The sequence below is a fragment of the Megalobrama amblycephala genome, linkage group LG5 (assembly GCF_018812025.1).
Source record: "Megalobrama amblycephala isolate DHTTF-2021 linkage group LG5, ASM1881202v1, whole genome shotgun sequence".
NCBI lineage: Eukaryota > Metazoa > Chordata > Actinopteri > Cypriniformes > Xenocyprididae > Megalobrama > Megalobrama amblycephala.
Genome location: NC_063048.1, coordinates 21,949,674 through 21,968,320, shown reverse-complemented (window position 1 = coordinate 21,968,320; position 18,647 = coordinate 21,949,674). Strand labels below are relative to the sequence as shown.

Genomic DNA, 18,647 nt, shown 5'->3' with positions numbered 1-18,647 from the left:
CTAAATTTTATTTGAACTGTGGTAGTAGGCTATTGTAACTCAGATGCTGTCAAAGGCACATGCCTTCCAGGTAGAAACTGATTAAACAATATTGTCTGGTTGAGTAAATGACAATATGACAGCCGAGATAGTTTTCAGAACGGAAATTTAAAGCACATCTTGTTTGTGACATAATGAGTAATTATCAAATATCAGACCAATGTGAAGAGTCTATCTTTATCATATGATATGTGTTCGTTCGTGAATTAAAATTAAACAAAGTTCAGGCTTTCAAATTTTCACCTCGACTTGGATATGTAATACGTTTGCTTTGTTGTTCATATGTATATAGCGGTTTAAATGCACATGCCAGGCTTTACATTTTGAAAATCATTCGATTTCAAAATTATAAAAACTGGAAAATGTTGGTAGTCGGATGTGAGTGCTTAAATGACCGACGACGAGATATATATATATATATATATATATATATATATATATATATATATATATATATATATATATATATATATATATATATATATATATATACAATTTCAATATCTTTTTTTTTTTTTGCCATTAAAGTGAAATAAACTTGATTTTTTTTTTTTTTTTTTTTTTTTTAAAAGCTCATTTTAGAGGAAAATTTCAGATGGCACTTAGAGGCTTTTCCATCTAAAGTCTTCATCTTAAAGTCTTATTTATATATAATAAAGTTTATAAGGACGATCTCTGGAACCTTATTTAATTCGGTTAGACTACTTCATCAAGAAAAAAAATTTTTTTTTAAAATGTTGGTTGTTACCAATATAAGTGTAAATGACCAACTCTGTTCATGAACATGAAATCCCTCCGCCAGAATGATGCCAGCTTCAGTTGAAAGTGTTAGAACGAACAGGCCCTAATGTTTTCTTTCTCTCACCCCTCGGGCTTAAGCAGGTGCTCCACGCGAGGGCGTGTCCGAGCTCCTAAAATTATTCCCCAGGAAGACAGGACGCAAATGTTTGTTTGATGCAAATCTTACAAATCCATTCATGTTTATGTAGTGTCGCTGAGCTGCGGTGGCGTCTCAATGCGAGCACAATAAAACAAACACGCGTAATGTTCTCCTGAGCGAGGTGTTGATTCAGCTGCCAGGCCAACACATCAGTAATTAGCACACAAAAACACTGAAGCTGATTAAAGTCGTGCGAATGGGTTATTTTATTATGATGCTATTAACGATATTGTTCTGAAAACACACAGAACGTGATATTCATAGTAACGTCGAGCAGCATTAAGGCGTTTCTTTCAATACGCATGTAGGCCTTTTTATCATATAGTAAACATGCAATAATAATAATAATAATATATATTTCTAATAATGAAACAGAGCTTTGTCATAAATTATGACTTAAAAATAGCCTACAGGCCTTCCTGTGTTGAGAGACGTGTAAACAATTTACTTGTGCACATTCTTTCAATCCTCTGCTTAATCGACCAAAAGGAAACTTTTTCTGTTCGAACACGTTCATCTAAACAGCTTTGCCGAGCCTTGTTTTTCTCCAGCTATTTCTTTAATGGCCCGGTGCCTGACGGCTGCCTCCCTCCCGCTTTTGACCCATTAACCCAGACCCACCCACGTCATTACCGAATCAGAAGAAGCGATATCGCTCCGGGTTATTTTGGCGAAACGCTCTTGTGCTCCAGAGCGCGCGGAGATTCTGCGGGGAAGCAATTATCGCGAGCGCATTCAATTACGGCCTGATCAAATGCGTTAATAAATATTTAAGAAATTTTGCAGTGCCGTGGCCTTTAACAGTTTGCACAAAAAGACCTTCAAACGTTTGTGTGTTTTCTAAAGCCCAGCTGAATACAGTTAAAGTCCACGGTTTGAGTTTTAATCAATTTTACACTCCTGCATACACAGCTGTAGCATCCATACCCATAGCAAATAAGTTTTTGCTTCTCAATAAATCGGTTAATCCTTTCCACATAACGAAAAATTCAATCAGCAACATTCGATTTTTCGCTCACGCCCTTAAAATCCTCACAGGAAATAAATCAATGAATTGCATCAAGTTCAGTGCAGATAATCATTCAGCTCTTAATATTGTTCACTGGTAAACAAGAAAACAAAAAATAACAAAAGTGTTGTATCGGCCATTTAAAAGTTCTTAATTAAAAATGCATCCAAGGATCTCACGAAATAAATAAAATTGAGGTGCGTGTATTGTATTTTTACTTATTTATTCGTTCGTTGACAGTTGAAAACACTTGCAACAAGAGAGTAAATTTTGGGTGTTAAAAGCGGACATACCCCAGTCAGAAGTCATGTGAAATTTTGGTAGTTAACTGATCTTTATTACGGACATGAATGTAATGATCTGCGCCTGCAGTACATTCATCATTTCACTGGCATTTGGGAATACTTCCTTAACCACATTTCTCATCCACATGTTTTCTTTTTTTCTCTCTTTCGGTTAGAGCAATTAAGTCAAGTGCTGTTAAATGCATCCAACAATTTTAATCATGCCCGTGCTCTTTCACCGCAACAACTCTTCAAATGCTAGTTTAACTAATGGAATATCACAGCCAAATATCCCCCGCTCTAAAAATGTCCAACGTATAATTAATTTTTTTTTTTTTTGTTCAAAATTTTAATTTTTTTTCCACATGATGTTCTCAATATAAAATCCTATTTAATTTTTTTCAGGGTAACAAAAATTGGTTTTCAGTATATCAAATAAGTCCAGTGGCCAATTCATGATCTTTGGATTATTTGGGAAAAAGATTTACATAAAGTCGTTTCAAAGTCTTATTAAACCATTTGAAATCCATTAACACCAACTAAATATGGTCAATGTAACTGACCCAAATACATATGTACACAATTCAGCTCCGTTAAGCTGACTAGAATCTGTCGTCCTAAAAAATAACCATATTTAGAAAACGAAACAGCTGTACAGGGTTTGAGAGGTGGAGGTAAACGGTCGCTGAGCGTTCAGTGTCCCGTGTAGAAAAACGGTAATCCAGATCAGGCAGGAGAGTGACGCGAGTTCGGGAAAACACTTCAGAACCAGAACTCTTGGTCGTCGAGTAAATGTAATTAAGTCTCTTCAGTGACAAAAAGGGAAGAAAACTAGGTTTCATTTCCCTCCACAACTTTGCCATTTCCCCTTTCTTGTCGTTTAAAAAGGGGAGGGGGGGGGGGGGGCTCTGATGAACATCTAACTATTCTGTTAAAATCTGCAAGTCCATATATATTTTTTCCTTAAACTCAGCACACTATTAAAACAGAGAGATGGTGAAAATGGAGGGCATTAAAAAAATTTTTTTAAAAAAAAATCAGATCACAAGACTTGGAACCTCCAGGATGCTTGGTCTTTGTAGTCCAAACAGTCTGTAGTGTTGAAGTTGAGCTTCCAGGAGGAGGCCGTTTGCTCCTTGTAATCCAGGCAGTCAGAAGAATTGAAGGCCAGGCCACTGCCACTGTAGGCCTGGTGATGATGGTGGTGGTGATGTCCTGAGGACTGACTGATGTGGTGGTGGGGGTGCGTGGGCATGGACGAAGCCGTCATGGGGCTGAGCTGATGAGGGTGATGGTGAGAGTGCATGGGGGCAAGATAGGAGCCGCAGTCCACCCCACTGAAGTAAGAACCGGAAGGAGTCGGGTAGCCCTGGCTGTAGCCGGTTGTCTGGTTGTAGGGCATGGGGTAGGAGGAGCCAGCCGTGCCTGAGACGGAACGCTGCATGCAGGAGGTGTTTGAGGGAGCGACGGGCTCCGGCAGGGAGACGGACGGGGGTGCGGAGCCTGGGGAAATGGCAGGGCTCCAGATTGAGGAGACAGTACTGATAGAGGTAGAGGTGCTACTGATGCCCGTGTTATTGGTGGAGGAAGAGGAGGAGGAGGAAGAGCCAGCACTGGAGACAGCCGGAGGGGTGAACTGGCCGCTGCTCTCGGAGCCCGTGCTCTCCCGGGTGGGTGAGGATTTCTTCTTTGCAGGCCGAGCTTTAGTGCTGCTGCCACTCTGCTGCTGCTGACGGCATTTAGCGCGACGATTCTTAAACCACACCTGCAGGACAGAGAGGGGAAACAAAAACACTTAAAATACACTTTGAAATTTAGTTTGAACAAAATAGACGCATATGAAAACAGGATAGCACAGAGTCCATTACGCCCAATACACACATGCACACAGAGCCCCATTAAATGATTGTGGAGACCTTCCGTGCATGGCTGAAGGACATGTTGGAGAGCCATTGTGCAATATCAGAGTGGAAAATAGCTAGTTATTAGCAGTTCCTGGCTTTAATTTGCATGCAGGGCCTTTCTGCTTTACTGTGTGGATCTAATTTCAGTGCTTGTAGACGGCTGGGTGATAGCAGCCTATTGAGTTTCTCCGCAGAGATGGTAATTCAATAGTGGAAGGAGGGTCTGACCGTGTAAAGCGTTTTGTTTCATGTGCTTATTAAGAGCAAATAAAATTGCTTGGGAAATTGATGGAGGGTTACTCCTTTAGGCCTCGGATCACTTCAGAAAAAGGATTATTTGCATGAAAAATCCACAGTGGACTGTGGGAATTTTTACATTTCCTCATCAATGATATTTACATCAAAGTGAGTGGGCATTTTAATCACCTGGGAAACACTGCATCTTCATATATTTGCTCTATATGGCCACATTTCTTCATTGCAGGAAAATCGATTCAAAATGCACAAACAAATGCACTGAACACTACTTTGGTTTGGAGATTACAAATTATTCAAGCATAATTAAATTCTTCAATTCAAACATGTCAAAAAAAAAAAAAAAAAAAAAAGTCAAACAGAGAGGAGCAGAAATCATCTCCCAATTAACCCTAGTTCTGTAATGGCTGTACAACTAGGCTGACAACCAAAATGTCAAACACACACCTTGGAGTCTATATTAATAATCATTATTAGTTAGCTACTACGAACTTTGAAGGAAATCAGTAGGGGGAGCAGCTGAGCATAATGTACATTGACGAACATTTTTAAGTTGTCATACTTGTACAATTGCTTTTTCTAAAGGAACTATTTAGTCTATTTTGACCCCCCCAAGCATTTAGTGGTTACATGTACCTGAACTCTGGACTCAGGAAGGTTGATCTTCAGTGCCACCTCCTCTCTCATAAATATGTCCGGATAACGAGTTTTGGCAAAGAGCGCTTCGAGAATGTCAAGCTGTGAGCGCGTAAATGTCGTTCTTTCCCGCCGCTGCTTTCTAGGCGTCGCTGGAAAAAAAAAGTCATACGAGTACACAGAATTAATATATTGTGATTTTGTTTACATGTGAAACAGCAAATAGCTTTAGGACATTTTCAAAGACTATTTTCTGAGAATAATTATAAAGCGTTTTTAAATTAATATAGATGAATTTGAGGTTTTGCGGATTATGTTTTTTTAAACAATAGGCTAATAATAAATAATGCAATGAGCATATTAGATCCAATAAGTCCTTTTTAAACATCGAAAAAAAGACACTATAGAGAATGTCAAGAATTTCAGTGAAGTTTCAGTAAAAAAACCCAGTTGACTTGATTTAAAAAAAAAAAAAAAAAAAAAAAAAAAAAAAGAGACATGATTGTTGCTTACATAGCACTGTGTTAAACACCGTTCACCGTACACATAAAACGTGTTATTTCTGTACCTGGGTATCCTACGGACGGGTGCAGTAGGTCCATGGCCGCGCCGCTCAGCCCCAGGCCGTTCATGGCGTAGGGGGGCTGTTTGAGGTATGACATCATGCTAGAGGCAGTCACGGGTCCCCCCAGATCTTGCCAATAGTTCGATTTCCCCCGATGTTGCAGTTTGACGAAGGACGGACCCGATTTAAGTTACTGAAATGTGATTGTAATAATATTAATTGTATTAACAACTGATATGCGTAACTACACTAAACAAAAGTATGAAATGCAAAGTAAATTAAATGAGTCAATAAGAACTGTTGAGTAGTAAACCATGTCCTCTGCAAAAATTATTAGAGAAAAGTAGCCTACAAATGACAACCCAATTGGTTTCATGGTTTTAAATCATGCAGAAAATCTCTCCATTACGTTTTTCGATAATAATAATAATAATAATAATAATAATAAAAAATCTCTCTCTATTTAAAAACAAAATAGCATAATGGTGAAAACTGATACCGGGATGCCTGACGCGAATTAAAAGTATAATTGCATTTCTAAAATTTCTATAGATCTATAGGCCTATTTGTAACCATATTTCAGCTAAAATTCAAAGCATAAATATTCCCAATTTTCTGACATTTCCTATATAAAATATTTTAAAAAGGCATTTGAAATATTTTGCAAGAGGTAGCTACATTTATTTTCCATTCGTTTTTTTAATTTCAATTTTTAAATACGGCTCTGCAGATTAACAGGAGAAGACCAAATCTGTGCGGTTTAAAAGTACTTATCAAAAGAATTACAAAACCTGCAGGCCTAATAAACATGGTCTTCATGGTCACACTGAATTTAGCTTTGTGTAAAAAAAAAAAAAAAAAAAAAAAAGTAATAGAAAATATTTATTGTTAATTATTTAAAATAGTTTTGTTGAACATTACATCTCTCAAAATAGGTACTTAGAATAAAACAGAGTTAGGCTACTTCTAGAAAATGTATAATCGTATATAGCCTATTATGAGTGTGGTACTGTTTTAAAAACCTTAGGCCTATATCTTTATTAACGCATCGTATTAATTTAGTTAGTCATTCAATTTTTAAGCAAAGGTAGGAGCTGACTGGTTATCTAGTGGAAGTGAATGTGGATGGGCCCCGTGCTGAGAGAACCGATCCGTTTAGAGATCTGTGTATTCCAATCTATTCCTTGCTTATTCTTTACTCTGTAAAGACTTGTTAGAAAGAGCACATCTACGTGCAAATTAACTCAATTACAATGCAGATTAGACCTCTGGGGAAACACCTTCATTTTTTGGCCTTATCACCAAAATAAATTAACAAAAACCAAAACACGCCTCTCCAATTACTCTCCAAGAGCGCTGGTTTATACTGCGGTGGTGAGTTGATCTTTGCAAAACTGCTCGTGTTCGTTTCAAACAAACGGGTCTCTATTTTTAGATTTAATTCATTTTTAAACATTTGCGACTACCACAATTTCCAGTCTGTTTACTGCGTAACTTAAATACACCACTGACGTCGGTAGAGTGAATAGGACACTAAAAATTGAAAACTTTTCCATTCTCCAAGAGAACCAAATTTATCTACGTAATATACATCAGAAAAATAAATGTTGTGCTAACGTAAAAACAACACATTTAACTAAGTGAAACTTGTATTGGTTCAGTTTTGTTAAGTGTTGAACCACAACAATAGCTAAAATTAGGGAGGGAATCTAAATTAAAAGGCGCATTTGTTCTTACCTTTTTCAGAACCCTCCGTCCTTCTCCTCTCCTCTTTATTTGCAGTCTGACCAGACGATACAAAAAAATATCCACCAGCGGAAGAGTTCAGGAAGGCAAATCGACCGAGGAACCTCACCAAATAAATGTCGTCTAAAACTCTCCTCAAAACTGCAGCAATGTTGATAGGGCGCACGTGTCTGGCTTCTAGCTGGACTTGTTGTAGCCTATTGAGAGTGTGTTCCCGGGGTTTAAAACCAAGTACATTAAACTCATTTGCTTTGGCTTTCTCGTTCGTGTCTGTCACTAGTTTAAGGTGATTGCTAATGTAGACGGATGGAGATTGATCACCTTCTCCTAACCCTGCCTCTCTAAGAGCGTAGGACACCTGCAGATCCGCCCACTCCAGCCAATCACCGCGCATTCTCTGCTTGATTGACAACTGTAACAACCAGTCCACGGACAGAACCTCCTTGAAGCCCCACCCGAGGCTGGCTAAAGACATCAAGAACATGCACCGTCCAAATAAATCTTTAGAATTTCGAGAAGACCTAAAATATCAAGAAAAGTGTAGACAATACAGTTAAACATTTCCTAAAATTAGTTGGTAATTTATTTTTAGAATATGGGCTTCATTTACAAAAGTCATTATGAAATTAAGGTAGGTTATAAAGTAGGCTATAATATGTAAAATATTTAAATGATGATATTTTACCAAAAGACCTTACGATTGCGATATTGACCAAAACATTTAATTAGGAAGTCATGTCAAATCTAAACAAAACATTTGACTAGTTGCTTAATTACACGCTTATTGTAACCGTTTTGCGTCTTGAAATGTATTTCATTTTGGTATAGCCGACCTCTAGAAAAAAATCCACGTGTATTTAGCCACGTGTATTAAACAGTCCAATATAATTAAAGCTATATCCACTATCAAAACAGTTAAAGAGCGAGAGAGAGGGAGAGAGAGAGCGAGAGAGAGCGCGAGAGGACATTAAGGCCTTTACTAAAATGTCTGACATCAACTAAAAAAAAAAAAAAAACACCAATTCACAAAGTACCGTTTGATACAAAATTTAAGACTCCTTTAAGTGATCGATTCATGTAGTCCATCGATTTGAAGCGAGGTAAAATGCAGCAAAAAAGTTTAATTTATCCACTTTATCTATTTTCATTTTTATTGTTACCTCGCCTCATGAATATTAATGAGTGGCTAATCCCCACTTAGAATTACATTTCAGAATAGTGTGCGTAAAGTTTAATAGGCAGACGGAGAGGAAACGTGAAAGGGAGTGAAGAAAAACTCGGCCCTTCCAGAAAAGAAACGAAATCAGCACATAGAGAGAGTCTGAGCCTCAGAGAATCAAAGAAAGCACCTTTCAAGCCTCACTTTCCCAAAGAAATGCCAATAAAATACGGTAACAGAATATCACGGAGGGCGCGGTGTTTCCTTAACTGTTTCTGAAAGGCTCAGAAGATCTTAATAAGGCTTCGCTCGGTCCTTTTGTTGATCTCACAAAATCAACTCATTCTAATTGAGGCCTGAGCTGAAAGCGACCTAATGTTCAAAGCAAGTGACCGCCGGAGGAACGAAATTACATTTTTACTATATGGGGCATCCAATCAAAGGCCGGGCGGCTTTACACGTTCTTCTATAGATCAACAAAGTCATCGACAAAAGTACTCTTGGGAATAACTGAGATGCTGCTGTTAGCCGTCAATAGACGCGGAAAAACTAAAGGGAAAGTTATTGGATACCGCTTAGAAGTAGGGTGACAGGGAATGCGCATATTAAATGTTTATACTGCCTGTTTAAAGCACAAGTGCTGCCTCCAGCCCCCCCCCCCCCCCATAAAGGCAGATTTCACCTGCCCTTAAACTACCCCATTTCCACGGATAATAATAACAACAAAATGTGATCCTCAAACGCACACAAAAGAAATATACAATTCCTGCATTTTGTCAGTTTGCTGGTTTATTCTCTCGGCCCTGATGTTGCTAAGACCCCGTGATAAACCCAGAACAAGTATCAAGTTATCAGGTTGCAAGAAGCTTTTGTAATAAGAGTATTTTGTCTAATCCCAAATTGCAGTCGAATTTTCTAAATGCTGAGCTCGTAAATCTCGGGATTAGAGGAGGCGAGAAGAGGAGGGGGAAAAGTTTGGTTTCTTTAGCCGGCAGGATGGGAGCGAGTCGGCGATGTTGTCGGTCCTTATTAAAACGATGATGCATAAAATACGATATTGAAGCTCGTACAGAAGGCTCGGTACCGTTTCCTCCGGTGTATTTTAGGACGAGGGAAGGATTTTCGGCGGTCGAGGGGCTTCGTCAAGTCCAACTGCTCAACACCTGAAGTGAGGCCGTGGACTTCAAAGCAGCTGGATCCACAGAACGCGCTCTGGGACTCGCGCATCTCTGCTCGCGCTCACATGATCGCGCTGTTTTGGAGAGCTCCTTTTTTTTCCTGTGATAAGAACATTTTTTATTTTTAAAGTTTTTTTATTTTTTTTTTTTTTTTTAACATACACTATTGATTTGAGCCTGAAAACAATAGTTGGCAAAATGGACAACAATCAGGTAAGCTAATTGTGCATTTTGAAAATGCCACTGCATGTGCGAACTAGAACTACGTAGATAAGATGTTTGATTTTTTTAAAATCCTTATGTGTTTGTGTGTGTGAAATGCAGAGAAAATGCCAGAGATATCTAAACTTTCTGATAGTTGCGTGACTGAAAAACAGCATTAATTATATAATGTAAGAAACCACAAATGCATCACATATTTTTATGCAATATTTTTTTTGTTGTTTTAGAAAAAAGAAAAAAAAAGCGCTTTGAAGGGATAATACTTGTAAAAAAAAGTGCAATAAAAAGACAATTTCTATTCCAAAAGTAAAATATTCCATCCCACGTTTCACTGGGACAAATTAGATGTATACATACACACCTTGTATTAAATTAGCCATCTGAATGCAGGAACAGTTCAAAGCGGTCATTTAGATATGAACACCACGCTACCGTCTCATCGGGATTACACGGACATCGCCACAGGTCTAATGCATAAAATTATGACATGCGTTTCAAGCCTCTCACAGGCTCAAACTCTCCGATTAGTAAAGGCAACAAACAAATGTCCTTTCCGCCGCCGTGTAATGGTTTGTGAGCGCCAGTAAGTGTCTCCTATTCAGACGATTACAGTCATCTGCGATAACTGCCAAATAACAAAAACAAAAACAAAAGGCCGGGGGGAAAATGGAGGTACAGTCAGACCCAACCATCAGCAAATTAATGTGGAAGTATTAGAAGGGCTAAGGGAGGACGTCAGCTGTCAAAACTTATTTTGTTCGTTAAATGGACGATGCGAAGCTGCGGTGATGACTGTTTGGCTGAGAATTAAGTGTCTGAGGGAAAGCAGATGCTTTGGACAGAGTAATTCTGCCTTAATCTCCCTCTGAGGAAAGACCTCATACAAAACAAAACGCAAACATTCATTTAGAAATAACCGGGGAATTTTCGCAGAACGAGCTGGACGTCCCTCTTGAGTGCCTGTAAATTTTTTTTTTTTTTTTTTAATTGATAAAAAAAAGAGCGTTTGTCGTGTTTCATCATAGTGCGACTTCATATGGGTTTTAAAGTAATTTAAAGTAATGAGTGTCTGAAACAGTCCAGTAAGAACGTAAGAAAAATAAAACACCATTAATTTAAAATACTAAATCATTAAGTTAAACATAATTGTAGACAGGCAAAACTAATGAGAGAATAAATAAATAAATAAATATGCAATTATTCATATAAATCGAAAAGAACTGACAAAATTAAATAAGTGTTTAAGTTTATTCAGTATCAGCTGAATAAAGATGACACAACATTTTCTTTAGAAACACAAGGCCAAATGCATTAGCAACACCCAAAATTCGAGTATGAAATCATTTGAATTTTATTGAACAGTGATATTTATAGTACAGTGGAATAAATAAACCGGTGATGCTCGTACAATGAAGACGTGAAACAGAAATATGCGGACAAGAAAAGCCTGCCTTCTAACTATACAATAAATATTAAAGTCTTTGAGCAAATGTACATGATTGTGAAGATGGTTACTTTAAAAACGTCTCAAACAGTAATAAAAGCAAAAAGTAATAAATTACTCTGATCGTGCCTGCTTCTGAAAATAAAGTTTTTGTCCAAGCTTTTTTTTTTTTTTTAAGCCTCAAACAGTGAAATGAAATGTACAACATGACCGTTTATTTCTGTTTAAGCACTCGCAGTATTTCACTCTTCTCACTAAAGCAAGCTCTAAAATGTTTGGTAAACATATTAAACATAAAAAAGTCAGTAAAACACAAAAACACATTTTTTTTTAAATGCAACAAGTCCCCTTCTCAAATATTCTAGAAAGTTGAGTAATTAAAACGTTTCAGCTCTTGTTAGAGGAGAACATGCTGATAGATTTTCTTAAAAACTGAAATGTGATATGATTTTGAAACCCAATCCTATTCACAAACAGAAAATGTCACCAGTTAACGTGCTGTACCGAAACTTTGAGTTATAATTTCCTGTAAGAAAGAGGCTGCGAACGTCTTAGTGTTCAGATTAATCTGAATTATAATGGATTTAACCATTTAGTCAGAAAGTTTTCGAAATTGTACAGCTTTGCATCTCCTCAAATATTAGCTCCTTAAGTACCTTGTTTGTGAAATCCAACAAACAAAACCTAATAATAATAATAATAATAATAAAGTTTTTGAATTTGTGTATGTGAAACAATAAATCTCTCTGGAATTAATGAAACAGGATGCATCTCAGGGCATTCACCAGTTCTTCAGCCCTTACATAATAAAAAGATCAACATATGAAGATTTAAAACAACAATAATAAAGTGTATGCTGTAGTCTCTATGACGCAAATACATTTCAAGACTTTGTAGTGTACATGTCATCTCGCTCCTTTATTGCTTCGGAAATGTCCGTCACTGAAGAACGCACTTCTCCTCTTTTTTTGCCATCTTGCCTTTGTTCTGTTCCAGGGTTCTCTCCAGGTGCTCATCTTCCTCTTCGGCCCTGCCGACACACACACACAGGACACACAGGATCAAAGGTCACAGACGGGGACACGGGAGAATGCCACCTGCACCTACACCACCTACGACCTGTACGCTTCAGAGTCACTTCGGCTCTTGAAATATTCACAAGCCCTCTCTGCCTGACTCCATCCCCCCCAACAAAACACCTAAACATGCTCGGTGGCAAAGAGAATGCGGGTGACTGCAAACTTTGGCCTTTAAACCCTCCCTGAACCAGGACCTGGAGGACTAATCCTGGCTCTAGCAATCCCACAATGCCTTGCAGCAGGACGACTTACTCTTTCTCCTGGGCGTCCAGGTCTCGGACCAGCGCGTCACGTTTGTTGACCAGTATGACCAGCTCATCCAGCAGCAGCTGCTCTCGGCGCTTCTGTGCCTCTGTCTTCTGCCAGTCTAGAAGATGGAATGGAAACAACGGAGACTGTTAGAGAAAAAGCTCAGGAAATCACCTCATAGCACCTTCCAACACAATCCTGGAAACAAGACTTAAAGTGATAGTTCACCTGAAAATCACAGTTCTGTCATCATTTTCCTCAACCTCATGTCGCTGCAAACCTGTATGACTATCAAAAACGAAGATGTTATGAATCTCAATGTTGTTTTGGACCCCACTGACTTTCAAAATACCTTCTTTTCTTTTCCGCAGAAGAAAAAGTCATCCAGGTTTGGAATGACACGAGGGTGAGAAAATGATGACAGAAATGTAAACTATCCATTTAAAGGCACAGACGTCATATGCTGGGTTTTAGCGAGAAAGACATCACTGCCCCATGATAAAATATTCAGAGAAGAAATCGTAGCCCGTACTGTTGTGGAGTTATTGTGAAGGTGTACCAGGGCACCCACAGGTTCCTGTATGGAGAACAGCCACACGGTGGAATTCAGACAAAAAGGATCTGATAACACGAGTGAATGCGAGGACAGTGCATTGAGTACGCTAAATGTTTTCAGACGCCTCAAAACGGCTCCCAAAGAGACGCGCTGACGCCATTTAAGATAAGAAGAATAAATTAAGATTCACATTAAACAATAAATAGCGTAACTACATTATATAATTCAGATTTTTTTCACTTTCACAAATATGGAGTTCCATAATCTGGAAGAAATGGATTTGTATATGCGTTCAAATGATTACATTTAATGTATAAAAGGTGCGTAACTATAGCGAAGGTCTCTGTGAGGTGACCTGCTCCTGTCCCCCTGCCAACAACAGGTCTGAAATATCAGCCTGGCAGACGAGATCAGGCCTTACTGATACCAGTGCAGATTAGGGCCCTGCTCACAGCCAAGGGGAAGTTATCTTACCAGGCCTATTCTTCAGCCCGCTGTAAGAACAGACTGTACCTAGTGTCTTTACACTGCTTTATTAGCGCTCCCTCATGCACATAGACTCGCAAAAATACACACAGACAAAATCAACTTCTCTTATTATATAGAGCGACTGGTTTCTACCAAAAAAAAAAAAAAAAGATAGATACATAGATAAACGCATGTTCGGCCTTCTGAAAAAGTCAATACTTAAATGTACTTGATTAAAAATAAATATTTCTGCTGCGGTTATGTGAAATTGTACTGAGAACGTCGTTGGTCCTGAAAGGTCTGCTCCTCGCTCTCATTTAACCTCTCCTCTTTGAAGTGAAGCGCAGTGGCAAAATGAACACAGTTCCAATATTTGAAAGTTATTTGGCCCCCAGCAGCTAAATGAAAGTCTTTGGTGTTCTGACATTAGGCTTCAGAGAGGCTAATGCTAAATATTTGAGAGGATTTGTCTCAGCTTTAACAAATTTGCCAAATTTGTACAAAAGCTGCAGAAAAGGAAATGAAAAAAGGTACACCGTTCTTGAAAGAGCGATCCGGCTATCTGAGAAAAAATATTCAATTCTGTTTAATTTTCTAACTATGCGACACAAGCCGGCCATTTCCTGTGCACCTATAGACCGCGTTTAACATCCTACAGGCCAGACTGTTTATCCTGCATCGCTCTTCGTACGTTCTGCGTCTTTCACGACCCTCCTCTTTAATTCGCTCTGTCGTTTCTGCTACCCCTCCGTCAAAAACGACAATGCCTACTTCACAAAGACCTGCCTGGAGGGTAGGCTACGACCAACAAAAACTTCTCCTGCATGTCCCAAAGAGGTAGAGAGAGAGAAAAAGCCCCTCGACTCTTTACCTCCTCCTCCCGTTCCCCTTCAGCATTCTCAGCCAAAAAGCCACAGATCCTCCCCTGCACCTCCGGCAGAGGCCGCATGCAGCTGTCAATCAAACTGGAGCGGCACCGCCCCCCTCATTAAGAAGGTAAACAATGAATATGGACGCAGAGGGACACGGCAAAGTAAACGAGGGATCACAACTCGCCAAAAAACACGAACGGACGGTGCTGCCTCCTCTCTTTCCTCGAAAAAGAGATGGATGAAGACTATTTGGAGTTGTTGGTGGTGGTGGTGGTGGGGTGGGGGGGTTCAATCCTTTTTGGATTACTCCCCTCTTTCTCTCTCTCTCATCGCCCTGGGCAATCACGTTAAAACTCACATGGTTGGTGCTTATTCAGATAACCCTAACAATGCACACCAATGGTAACCATGTGAGCACTCACAACCCACAGAAGAATGCGCTGGTTCAAATCCCCATGACCCTCCTCCACAGCAAAATTTATTCAAGAGTGCAACCTGCTCGGCAGCTTCAGGAGGCACAGAGCTTCTTCTGAGAGTTCTGCTGAAAGATCACTAAACACAAACTTCACACACCCGCTATGCTCACTATAGTGTACGGACACATGGAGCAAACTTTTGGACTGAATGGAGATTTTTTTTTTTTTTGGTTAGAACTTTTTTTTGGGGAGGAAATAACAGGAAATAAGTAGTGTTGGAGGAATCCAGGGAAAAATGCATGATCTTATTACAGCAGATTTAGGCGAGCGGTGGGCAGGCTGGGAGCGCCAGCGTAAGATGGAGCTGGAGAGAGGCCAGCTGGGAATGAGACAAAGACCAACATGGAGAACCATGACAAGGAGGGTGACGGGACAACAGTCCCTGGATTCTTACCGCACTATACCCAAATAAAGTGACGATATCAAAAAACAAACCATATACACAATGTCTTTGAATAAATGTTTGAATCACTAATCTGCATCTTGTGTTTCTGTGCATGCATATGAGTGATGTAACTAATTTGGTTTTTGAGAAATGGAAAAAACTTTAACTACACAAGGTTAAAATGCTGAGAATAAGGTCTTTCAGTAAAATTATACAGCCTTTATATCAACTACTGCTAACTACTGTGAATATTATCACTCAAATTAAATACTGGAAAACACAGAATGTATTACAACAACACAAAAAACAAGTATTATTTCGAATCAGGAGACTACACAAATATAAATGTCTATTTGGCGCTGTTGTATAAAAGTGGATATTGAGAGTCAAATGCAGAACGCGACAGCTAAATGGAAATGAACACAGATTTCAGTGAACGGTGTAGAATGAGAAAGTGTCGTCTCGCCTTATCTCCAGTTCCAGTCAACTAGCAATCTTGAAAGAGTTTGCAACATCATCAAAGCCGGCCATTTGATAGGATTCTCACACTGCACCCAATCAATCTGAGGAATACGGCAGCCCAGACATGTAACAAAGCTCAAATAGATTTACAAATGGGGTTGTAGGGGGATAAGCCCTTGCACAGGATTACATATTGATTTTAAACATATAAAAAAGCTTATCATATAAAACCGTAACAACAAAACTGGGGGACCTATGCAGAAATCCCTCAGCAAAAAGGAGCGTCCACTTTCAAATATAACGCCCCGGAGTGCACCGCATTTGAGGAAAGAAAGAAATAGGGAGAGGGGAGGGGGAAAAAGACGAATTTGAGAGAAAGCGTGTGTGCATGGCAGGCAGATAAAAAGGGCAAAAAGGATCAATTTGGAAGCAGAGAAATAGGAGTCATGGCATATTGTGGAAGGCCTCGCCACTTTTCTTTGCCTCCCCACAGCAGAGCGCAGACTGAAGGGGTTATCGTTTAGCTGACATTAACACTCACCCTGTTTGCTCTACACCTTTAACTGAATCCTTCCCATCTTTTCAACCTGCCTTTATAATTTCTAAAATATTTTCTGTCCCTTTGTGGTGTCCACGGGCTTCAGATCTAATAATGTGTATTGCAACAGGCAACAAGTGTACCTGAATTTAAGTCGGTGAGTAATGATATCTACAGTATTAATATCTATAAAAAACAAAACAAAAACAAAACAAAGGTTGTTCCATATGTCATGCTAGTCGGGGTTGGGTAAATTCAGATCTGAATATCTGGCACCCTTTCAAAATCTTAAAAGTGTGAATTTGAATTGAACTGGCCACATTCCACAGGAATTTGAATAGGAATGACAGGAAGATCAATTTACTGAATTCCAATAAAAAAGAAAAATGAATGCATTCTGGGAAAAGAACTATTCTTCAATTCTGGTCCAGAAAAGATGATTTAAACTTATAATCTATAAGATAATTTCAATCAATCAATCTTCAAACGGTTTTAAACACTTTTTCAAATAAGTCTTTTCTAAGCCAACATTCAAAAGTTTGTTTTGATAAATTTTGCCTTTTTAGTTTTCTAGTTAAAATTTAGTTATGAATTTCAATTCATTTTAATTGTACTACTTTATATTCAAATTCAAAAAATTCCAAAGGGTTAGTTCACCCAAAAATGAAAATCCTGTCATGGACCCACTTTATATTAAGTGGCCTTAACTACTATGTACTTACATTTAAATTAATCATTTGTTACAATGCACTTATTGTGTACATACATGTTTCTACATTGTACTTATATTTTAAAAACACCTGCATGTAATTACATCTGTAATTAATTTCTGTAATTACATTTATAATTACACAGTTGACCCATCCCTTAACCCTTACACCTACCCTTAAACCTAACCATACCACCAAAGCTTTCCCTAACCTTACCCGTATCCCACCTCAATAGCAGCAAAAGTGTTTTGCAATTCAATATGAACCCAATAAGTACATTGTACTTATTTTGTGATGTAAGTACATAGTAGTTAAGGCCACTTAATATAAAGTGGGACCCCTGTCATTAATTTCTCACCTTCATGTCGTACCACACCCGTAAGACCTTCGTTTTTCTTCGGAACACAAATTAAAATATTTTTGATAAAATCTGATGGCTCAGTGAGGCCTGCATTGACAGCAAGTTAACTTACACTTTCAAATGCCCAGAAAGCTATTTAAAAAGGTTCATGCGACTACAGTGGTTCAACCTTAATGTTATGAAGTGATGAGAATACTTTTTGTGCACCAAAAAAACCAAAATACCGACTTTATACAACAATATCTAGTGATGGCCGATTTCAAAACGCCGCTTCATGAAGCTTCGAAGCTTTACAAATCTTTTGTTTCGAATCAGTGGTTCAGGAGAGTGTATCAAACTGCGTGAACCATTACAAATTTCGAAACACTTATGACGTAACGAAGCCTCGTTTACTGAAATCACGCGACTTTGGCAACTACTGATTTGAAACAAAACATTAAGTTGAACCACTGTAGTGTGGTGTGGAACGACATGAGGGTGAATAATTAATGACAGAATTTTCATTTTTGGGTGAACTGAACCCTTTAAATTCTGCTACCTCAATTACTATACACTTATTTTTAGCAGTTAGTATGAAAACAAAACATTTAAGGACACCTCAGAATGGAGAAACCAAATTCTTCTTGACATTTTGTTAAATAAAAGACACACAGAATGCTACCTAAACCTCTCCATGACATCTATACGAGCCTTCAGTATTACTCATCTCCAGGTCACACCGACTGTAGATTCTCCTCTGCACAGTCGTGGGGTCGAGGAGGGTGAGTATTTTCCTCTATCAGTGAGAGAGTGTGCACTGATATGGGAGAAAGTATGTGTGTGTGTCTGAACGCCTCAGCCGCTACACTTCCAATGTCATCAGCTGACCAAGCAAATCAGCAATTACCTGTCTGCATTGGCTGGGCGCGAGAGCCCGTCGGGGCTCCAAATAAGAAACTGATGCACGAACCTCCTCACCAGCAGCTCAGAACTATCTCTGACTCGCTTCAGAAACACCCTGACTCTGAATGCCAAGTGCTGGGCCTCATGGGAGAAAGAGAGAGAGAGAGAGAGAGCAAGGGAGATAAAGTGAGAGAGAGAGAGAGAGAGCGAGAAAATAACTGCGAGTGA

At 38.9% G+C, this 18,647-nt stretch overlaps 2 protein-coding genes across 2 annotated transcripts in view; both read right to left on the bottom strand.

The window, feature by feature from the left end:
* Positions 1–2,194: 2,194 nt before the first annotated feature.
* Positions 2,195–7,713, bottom strand: otx1 (orthodenticle homeobox 1). Its single transcript, XM_048191237.1, has 4 exons — positions 7,370–7,713; positions 5,636–5,825; positions 5,068–5,219; positions 2,195–4,037 (listed from the first exon to the last, which is right to left on the bottom strand). Exons 2-4 carry the CDS (start codon positions 5,730–5,732, stop codon positions 3,315–3,317), a joined length of 972 nt encoding a protein of 323 aa, XP_048047194.1. The 5' UTR covers positions 5,733–5,825; positions 7,370–7,713; the 3' UTR covers positions 2,195–3,314.
* A 3,551-nt stretch (positions 7,714–11,264) lies between these two features.
* ehbp1 (EH domain binding protein 1) overlaps positions 11,265–18,647 on the bottom strand; it is a 162,351-nt gene continuing 154,968 nt past the window's right edge. Inside the window, 2 exon segments of the mRNA XM_048191236.1 lie at positions 11,265–12,411; positions 12,713–12,827. Of these exon segments, the coding sequence (XP_048047193.1) occupies positions 12,321–12,411; positions 12,713–12,827 (206 nt within the window). The 3' untranslated portion in view covers positions 11,265–12,320.

What these genes read in the sequence shown, in the direction of transcription:
- otx1 (XM_048191237.1), bottom strand. Translation starts at nt 5,732, where the DNA reads ATGATGTCATACCTCAAACAGCCCCCCTACGCCATGAACGGCCTGGGG. An exon ending in CCCGTCCGTAGGATACCCAG is followed by an intron (nt 5,220 to 5,635) that starts GTACAGAAATAA and finishes TTTTTTTTCCAG; the next exon opens with CGACGCCTAGAAAGCAGCGG. An exon ending in TTCCTGAGTCCAGAGTTCAG is followed by an intron (nt 4,038 to 5,067) that starts GTACATGTAACC and finishes TCTGTCCTGCAG; the next exon opens with GTGTGGTTTAAGAATCGTCG.